General features: G+C 37.2%; 1 protein-coding gene across 1 annotated transcript; it reads left to right on the top strand.

Annotated features, from left to right (window-relative positions):
• Window positions 1–3,580: 3,580 nt before the first annotated feature.
• LOC140159709 (uncharacterized) lies at window positions 3,581–9,617 on the top strand. Its single transcript, XM_072183203.1, has 2 exons — window positions 3,581–4,166; window positions 4,665–9,617. The coding sequence occupies exons 1-2, from the start codon at window positions 3,581–3,583 to the stop codon at window positions 9,287–9,289; spliced, it is 5,211 nt and encodes a 1,736-aa protein (XP_072039304.1). The 3' UTR covers window positions 9,290–9,617.
• The last annotated feature ends 202 nt before the right edge of the window (window positions 9,618–9,819 follow it).

Genomic DNA, 9,819 nt, shown 5'->3' with positions numbered 1-9,819 from the left:
TGATAATATTATTGTTGACTTAACTGAATTGTTTTCCTTGATGATTAATGATGATCAATATTTTATACATGCACGTAAAATATGCTACAAATTTTATGGATTCAAATCTTCATCCCACATCCACCTCCAGTCTAAACTACTGATCTATCAATTATCTTTGCCCGTGCAACATAACAGAGCATATATGTATTTGTTGTGTTTAGTCTTCTCTGTCTCCTTCTCACCATGTCTTTGCCCTCCTCTAGCTCAAGAACTACATCACCCACGGGGTCCGTACTGATACAATGATAGCCCCTATCCATTGAAGAAAGAAGAATTCATATTTACCTCTATCCATTGTAACATCATTGTATAAAAGCTACGTCTGCTAAATTAAATGAAAGTAAATATGAACTGAACCCCACTGAACACTGTTGAGTTTCCAAATTAGGTCAAATTATTGTTTATTTCTTTTATTATTACCGTAATGTATTTCACATCTAAAATCAAACCATGTCTGTTCTATACTTGTCTGGTCGAATAGAAAGCACTTTAAAGAGAATACCATTAATAACTTCACTTTAACTGAGCTAGAGCGATAACCGCACCATAGCTGAACCATGTGGCTTCGGCAGTATATTGTGGTAGGCCTATTGTGGTATACCACTATCACCCGGAGTCTGTAATGGACATAATCTCCAAATGCTACGAAGGTATGCACGAGGTAAGTTAGGCGGATGACTGTGACAAGCAGCAATACTGTGCTGGATAGTATAATAAGACTGTTTCATTAATTGCCGTCTTATATATACCTTGATCGTGGGAAGCTGGCATTTTGAAAACTTGACTTTTGACCTTGTATGACCCCCTTAATGACATTAAATGAATTTTAAAATATGTCATAAGGATCATTGCATTTAAATTTCAACTCAATTTAAGCATTTTGAAAACTTGACCTTCATGAGTGGAAATAATCTTAATAAACGAGGATACTTTATAATTTGACATTTTCAAAAAGCAATTTAAACTTCGCCTTTAATGAAAAAGAAAAATAATAACAAAAATAAAATTATAAACCTCTATTAAAGCTACTCAACTTACGTTTTATAATATTTATATACCGTGGTTCTTTATTTTTTATTTTTTATTTTTTTCCTTTTTTCTTTCTTTCTTTCTTTCTTTCTTTCTTTCTTTCTTTCTTTCTTTTATTTCTTTCTTTATTTAATTCTTCCATTATTTTTCCTTTCTATGAAAATTAAAAACGTACTTTAATCAAATATACTGCGCCAAAAAAGTATCCTTACACTTGGAAGAAAAATCCTAATTTTAAAACTAAACCATATTTGGGTAAATTTATTTGTCTATCTAATCCGGCACATTATGACACCCAATTGAATCCAATGTGACTTCAAGAAAAAAAGTTACAAGCATTTGATTAGACGAAGGTCCAGTTTTAAAAGTGACAAACTGGCCTATTCAAAACTCCACGGACTAGACATCTGGTTTGAGAGTGCTGAATGGCTAATCTATGCGTGCCTTTAATTTATAACAAAAGGAACCAAAGAAAATCTGAAACAAAAGAACTGACAAATTAAATAAAAGTTATGAAAAGTACAGAGAAGTAAAAACTGAAATAAAAACTGCTTTAATAAAGCTTCATTGAAGAAACTGTGTTGTCTCTTTGTCTTTGTTGCGCTTAATTGTTGGAATCTTTTTGCGCCATGTATAGGCCAGTTAGTCTATTCAATTGCTTGTAATTTTACTTCTTGGGGTCACATTGGATTCAATGGGGTGTCAAAATGTGCAGGATTATAGAGAGTGCATCTATTAAAACAACAAATTTACCCAAATATGGTTCAGTTTTAAACTTATAATTATTTTTCCGAGTGTAAGGATACTTTTTTGGCGCAGTATATAATTATAAACCTTTATATTAAAGCTACACAACTTACGCTTTACAATAATTATATACCGTAGTTCTTTAATTTTATTTATTTATTTATTTATTTATTTATTTATTTATTTATTTATTTATTTATTTATTTATTTATTTATTTATTTATTTACTTATTTATTTAATTCTTCCATTAATTTTTTTCTTTCTATAAAAAAGAAAATAATACAAATAATAATACTGATAAAAGATCATGGAAAAACGTACTTTTATCAATTATATTAATTAACCTCTACGCTACTTACGCTTTCTAATTGGTTTGAGAGTGGTCACCATGGTCACGTGGGTAAAATATTTTACTATCAAATTCCTAGTATAAACATACCAGTACATTTTTATGCCAATGTTTTCTGCTAGATCGATGTCCCCGGGCGATATCCTTACTTTCATTTCATTTACCATACAGTGATGCTGGATAGAGTTAAACAAGAATACTCTTAAAATTTTCTAATGTCACTTAAAAGCGCTCTGTTCGAAATACAAATGAATTATTTATTGATAATAATTATTAACCTAAAAGATGACTACATCTTACGCTTTCTGGCACATGGGTGTGGAATATTGGATAACGTAGACATTTTTCAGTTATTACATTATACATTCCTGAAGCTGGTACAAAAATAGGCGTTTTGTCAAAATAGTTTTTCTGTCATTTTTATGTTGTGTTTCATCGTGCTCTATATCAGCGTAGATCATAATTCAATACTATATGCATTGATACAAATATGATCTATAAATAACGACATTTTTATTTTTTACGACCCGTAATTTTTCAATATCACCACTCACAACAAAGCCACTTGCTTTTATTTGCTTTCTTGCTCAAATTGTGAAGAAAATGCTTCTTGATTAAGCACAAGGTTAATTATTATTATCTACTGCTCGTCGAACAAAAAAAAAATCACCTCAATAATGAATAATAGGAATGGCGTTTGATGCGGATAAAATTGAAATTGATGGATTTTAAAAGCCATACAACACGACGTTGCTACACGCGGTTAGGTGGTTGCTCATTATTGGTTGTCTGATGTACATGCGAGATGCAATATGTGTATTTTTGTTTCCCACAAGAAAAGGAGAGGAATTAAGAAGCTTATACGATACAGAGAGAGTGATAAACCCATGAGCCTGCAGTGAATTGAGTTGCTATTTTTACCTTCTCATATACTGTGCATATTGATAACTGATACTATCATAGGATCGCATTCACGGATATACTGTTATTGCAATGTGAATATACAACATCTGTTAAATTTTGTGGAATTTCAACGAGTATAATCATTTATCTATATATGGAGCACCTGTGATAAACAGCAGGTCTGGATAAAATTATTCACTGTACAAAATAGACTGATGTCGCTCAGTTCTGTTTTTCTCGTTCATCTTTGACACGTACGTATATACGATATTCACCATGTGGACAGTAGACTTTCATTAAACATGAGATTGACTGTTCTATATCGTACACGGAGCTCATGTTATGGATTTTCATGGAAGTGCTCATGCTGTAGGAGTATTGAATGGAACAATTGATTTATCTTGCTGTTATCACCGTAGTTGCTACTACTATTTACTACTTTCTTCGTTATCAAATAAGCGGAGAAGAATCAACACGACACTGAATTGAACGAAGAAGATATTCACAACATGCCTATGCCGAGTAACGTGCTATCTACGGTAGACGAGAGTAAGTCACCCGTACCTACTATACGCGCACGTAGTGAATACAGATCCATCGTAGATCATGATGACTATCAAGATTTGTGTACAAATAACAACAATAATGAGGTACACACTGTAACAGAAGTGATGCCACATTATACAAAACCACCTAAAGTTAGGTACACTACTACCACGACTCCATGGAGTGTATCTTTAGAGAGTATTACGGAAGAAGAAGAGGATGCCTCTGGAGACAGGAGGCGCCAGGAGGAAGACTCAAGCTCTGAATCAACGTATGCAACCTACATAAACGATGTCAATGAATCCCCAAAGATATACCATGCGGGTAGAGTATGGTGTATTACAAAATCACGACATATTGAGCCACCGGTACAACAACATGCAGGTTATCTGGAAACAAATATTGATGATGTTAATGAACATCAGCTTGTGCATGATCAAACTTTTCATAGATATAAATTTGATGATGCTGTTTTGATGGTAGATAGAGAAATGGAAGCTCAGAATCCTGTATTAGCCGTTATGCCTACTCCTTCGTATCTACTTCAAGGTACAGCGATACCTGCGGCTTATCCAGGGCATAGTCAATATTTAACCAAGGATGGCGATGATGATGATGAAGATGAAGAAGATGGTGATGATGATGATGTTGTTAATGGTAATATAGATAGACCTAATTTCATCACAACAGAAAGTGGCCAGGCAGAATGGACTTACAGCTTCCCTATTGCTACTGACGCATTTGCCGCTGCTTTAGACCAACAAGTGAAACCATCCAAAAGTACAGTGACCTACTCGAATGTCAATGCAATTTCAAGTCTCAAGTCACCAGAAGTAACCTCTGCTAAAGAAGATGCCCAACCATCGATCAAAGAGAGAAATGATTTGATTAGCCCACCTTTGATACATATTCAGGATCTATCAGATGATGTAGAGGAGACGCCCAAATATGATGATACACAAGATGATGATGATGTGGATGATGCTGCTGCTGCTGCTGCTGCTGATGATGATGATGATGATGATGATGATGATCATGATATTACAGTAAGCAAACATGAACTTGGTTCATCAAATGGTTGGGTAGAAACTTTTAGTTCAACCATCATCATCCAACCACCCGATATTTCACCAACGATCCACCTCGAAAAATTTCCTATAGAAAGTGAAATTTGTGAAACAGAAAATACAGCAACTTTCGCCGAAAACCAGGAAGTAACTCTCTGTAATGAAGGGTTTTTAGAAACGGATATCGACAATGTTGTCATGCCAATCAAACAAGAGGAAGGAACTAAACAAGTTGATGAGGAAATAGAAGATAAAATAGAAACACCACAAGAAATAGATACTCATGTCGAGAATACAGAGAAACATGTAAATGGTGTTTTAAGCGAACGCAAAGATGGTGATAAAACCAAAAGTCAAAAAGGTAAAAAGTTTATGGACAAATTTAGAAGATCAGACAGCTCAGAAACAAAAGATAAAACTAAAAAGAAGAAAGGGAAGAAATCAAAACGCCGTAAAGGTAAAAAGGATGAAAGAGATCCTTTTGATATTGATGATGATGAAGATTTTACAACATTACATGACTCTGATGAAGAAGATGAAGAGGAAGCGGAAGAAGGAGGAAATTGCGAGAACACAACGGAGAACGCATTTGTTGTAGAGGTCACGACAAATGCCGAAGATGAACCTGAAATACATCCATCAAACATTGAGGGCACTGAAAATCAACCATCGCACACCGCGGAGCCAGAACATCAGACGCCACTATCTACTAGCCCAAGTCATGGATCAAAGCGCCCAGAGCGCTCAAGCGTCCGATTGTTATGTTGTCAAGCGCCTCGAATGAGACCAAGTAGCGCAGATAGCGTGAAAAGTGGTCCTTACTTAGCATCAGTCGAACAAACAAGTAAACGCCAATCTAACGTTACTGAAATCACAGAGCTTATCGGGAATTCATCTGAGGACGATGGTCATATATCAGGCCCTGAGTTTATAAATGGCATTGAATTGCAACCAGGTCAACTGAACTTTAATGACAATGTCGAAGATCAAACAAACTCTGTTGTCATAGACTCTATAGCAACGAGTGACAATCCTAAAGCTTATTACTCTATTCGCCCTAGTTCCTATGAATTTCTTGAAGAATCCCCGATTTCTTCAACGAAAGATGAAATACAATTCAAGATCCCTATTGCATCTTCAGAAGATGATGGATTTGATGATGATGAATTAAGTTTTAATGGTTCACTCATTGAAAATGGGAACATAATCAAACCAAAGGGATATGCAGAAGAAACTACGCATGCGTTTTATCTGATAGGGACGCCAGGGAATGTAATAGTTGGCGATGACGTAACTCAGCAAATACATTCAAAGCCAAATCAAGCTACTCATTCTAATGATATGTGTACTGAGCACAAGCAAATACATTCAAATCTTGATAAGAAGACCGTTATACCACCACAAAGTTCTATTTATAACCACACACCGTTGCTAGCTCAAAAACAAAGTGCCTTTAATACTAAACAAGTGGAAGACGAGAATGAACCAGCCGGTGCAACACAAAACCCGAGATCAACTAAATACGGAGGAGAAATAGAACTTGGCAGTGATAGTCTGGAAATTCTATCCGACACGAAACAGGAACGACCAGATCGAATAAAAGAACTATTAACTGAATTTAAACAGGACGTAAGGCAAGACGTAGACGATAAACAAGATGAGGTTTCAATTACTAAACATGAGGAAGAAAAACCAAGTCAATTATCCGCGAGAGTAATCACTGTAGCAAAATTGGATCCTATTGTCGCTACCAAACAACCCGATACTAATGAAATACCACATGTACGAACACCAGACAGTGAGACCTTTGACAAGAGTTCTATACACAGTGACGCAAGTGAGAGGGCTAGTCTGGTCATAACAGAACAACGAGCAAGAGTCCGTGAATCTTTGAGTAAGCTTAATCTGCCGGATTGGTATAAACGATCTAAGTATCACCGGAAAGTCCTGAATGATGAGCTAAATGTGGATTATCCTGACTATGCTTCTGAACCCAGGATTATGAGTTGTTCACCAACTGCTGGTGGTAGTGATTGGAGTATGGATTCAACGGGGACAGGTTCGAGTGTGACAAAACTCTCCTTTATATCGGAAGCAAGATATCGACGAGCTTATCACAATTACGATCGATATTATAAAAGTTTTTCATCAGCAGATAGACCAATTCGAACAGCTTTCTCATGCGCTGAACTACCACGTGGGACGTACCCTTATCCTTATGATGCAAAAGATCCACGATGTGAAATCCAAGCAGAAGCCGGTGAGAAATACCACAGTAGTGATGCTTTGCTAAGTGTTGATGATGAACCTCTTATAGACAAAAAATCAAGTTCCGTGCTTCAGTCATCTCCGCATCATACAAGTACTCCGAATTTGTCTCCAGGTCGCAATAGAAGTCGATCCATGGGAGACTCGTACAAAAAGACTCCTAAAGACTGTAATTTAAGTGCACTTTCTATACGACGACTTGAGCGTGAGACAAATGATGCTGTTTTCTATATAACAGGAAAGGTAGATGGTAAATCAGCTCCTGAACTTGTAAGTCCCGGTGACGATTCTGGATTCAACGATAGTTATGAGCCTCCCAGGGAAACAAGGTATGAAATAAAAGAAGCTTATATCAGACCAACGGACTTACAAACTACAAAAGAGTCACCCGTAGGCGATGCACGTCAAGGTGTGAAAAACAGTTACAAGTCACCACCGTCCAAGCCTCCGAGAATTTCGGAATCTGAAAAGGTAAACGTTTCCAATGAAAATCACATTCAGAGCAAGGGAATAGGGCCATCTAGCGAGCCAAAAAGCTACCAATTTGTACCAATTACTCTAGCACAAGATGAAGTTACACAGACTTTTCAAAGTAATTTATCGCACCAAACACCGAAACAAGAGGAGACTTCAACACCACGAAAATCAGAGAGTACACAAATTGCGCCAACAATTCGACCAGATCCTCGTTATAAACCAGATGGGAGTAGAAATGAAAAAGTGACTCCTTTTCCAATGGTGACACCATCCAAGAATGAAGTAGTGTCCTCGAGTCCAGCTGGTTCTCCATCCCGACGTCAGAAATGTAACGTTCAGATTACCATAACAGATACATCCCTTGACGAAGAACCTATTCCGATCTTATCAGCAAACACCCCAAATGATACTCCTCATGATCCAATCCCAAGACCCAAATCCCCGATAGATTTTGATGAATTCAGGGAATCAAACTTTGCCGCCGTCCTGTCAGTAGTGACCTCTAGTAAGCCAAAGAACACTCTCGGAAAACACGGCAATAACATTAAACCTCCTCCAGAAGTTAGCATGGAAGAGATTGTTGATAGTTTATTAGGTCTCTCATCCACCAGTCGATCTCCTAGCAGAAACGAGCTTCAAGATGCAGATAGTTATGCAAAGACAGCACGACAAGGATCAGTTCCAGAGATAAACTGGTCTTCTCTCTCCGACCAACAACAATTAAGCAGCGCCATGAATAAAAGCTCGAGTCTTGACAGTCTTTTCAGCGACGAGGGTTTGAGTCCACTCAATTCAATTATTATCAGAAATGACGAAGAAGAAGAGGAATTAAGTGGATCAAGTAAAGAGTCAACACCTCGTTTACCCCGTGACATTATTGGAAATGAACTTGTCATGGTTAAATGTAGCTATAGGAAGTGTGAAAAAGTAAAGGAACTCGAAGAAGCTCGGAAGTCTTACAAAACTTGTCATAACTGTTACACTTACTATTGTTCAAGAGAATGTCGTCTAGCTCACTGGGAGAAACATAAAAAGAAATGTGTATACAGTCGAATTAACAGTGCTGCTAAGCATGTTATCTACAACAGTCGATATAACGAAGATTTGCAGAATGATCTTAGTAGGATAGCACGTACTGGTTACTTGTCACGTGGTCGCGGCGCCATCTTGTTTATCTTTCCCGATGTAGATTCAGCAGAGAGTTATATGACGTTCGGCATGGAAGGATTGCCATTCCCGCCAACATATTCAACAATACGAGACCTGGAGAATTCTGGTCTCTTTGGAGATCATTTAAATTTCTTGATCCAGATGTGCAGGACTTATGATCCAGATGTTAAATTTGTGTTAAACGTAGCTATCATGGCATCTGGTGAATCGTCATCTAAAACTCGTCCGAGAAAACAAGCACAAAGCATCAAGAAGTGCGCGAAGGTTCGGTTAAGCATGATGCATACGCAGGCGCGTCAATTACCAAGTAAAGACAGAGAAACTCTCATATTGACTGCGCCATCTGGCGTGTCTTCTGAAGGGCTGCTAGACAAGAAGAGCAGACAGATATGCTTTATTCACATCCAACGTCAGCTACGACAGAGAGGTGTCAGCCTTCGACATCAGCACTCGGACGTCTACGACCAGTTATGTCGTTGGGTAGAGTACCACGACCATTTTACACCCGTGACAATTTACCCCCGAGAAGGAGGCACAGGTCCCCGGTTCATGTGCGTCTTAATGCCAGATTCGGATCCAAATGATTTTGGTTGGATAGATAATCCTCAATTGTTGGATTCCATCGATTTAGATGCCGAACTTGATAAGCTTGAAGATGTAGTTAGTAGCGCAACTGCAACGAAACTTTGAAAATTGCCATCTGTTGGTATCTCAGAATTCCTACAATTGTTTTTTTTTGTTATAAACTGATCAATTTGGATGACTCTAACTTTAGAATGAAGAAGATGAACAATTATATATATATTTCCAATCACCGATAAATCACAATTGTTTTACATTGATGTAAATGTCACAGCAGGTCTGAGATCGATCGTGCAGAGCACTCTTACTTTGAATTATTCGATAGTTGTACCAGCCACTTAATATGCCTTAAATACGTCTCAATCACCTTTAAAGCTACGCTTGCCTGTTATTTCTCTCCGCTGTCTTTCAAACTGCAACTATGAAATCTGTTATAATATGGACCTGTGGCTACGAAGATACAGATATTTTTTTTATAGCAGTTATCACGTATTGGAGTACTGTGTGTATATTTTTTAGTTATGAACATTGTGATATTACACTGCTTTTCACATCATCCTGACTTATAAATCATTAGACGTCACAATGAAACAATGCGATGCACAAACAATATGTTGCTACTTAATTGAATGTGAACT

This window comes from Amphiura filiformis, chromosome 8, assembly GCF_039555335.1.
Source record: "Amphiura filiformis chromosome 8, Afil_fr2py, whole genome shotgun sequence".
Classification (NCBI taxonomy): domain Eukaryota; kingdom Metazoa; phylum Echinodermata; class Ophiuroidea; order Amphilepidida; family Amphiuridae; genus Amphiura; species Amphiura filiformis.
Note: the sequence above shows the minus strand (reverse complement) of the source record. Positions and strands in the feature narration are given on the sequence as shown.

Excerpts from the sequence above, each read along its gene's own strand:
- LOC140159709 (XM_072183203.1), top strand. The coding sequence starts at position 3,581 with ATGCCTATGCCGAGTAACGTGCTATCTACGGTAGACGAGAGTAAGTCA. Across the intron at positions 4,167-4,664 it reads TCCTTCGTATCTACTTCAAG|TAAGCAAACATGAACTTGGT; the intron begins GTACAGCGATAC and ends ATGATATTACAG.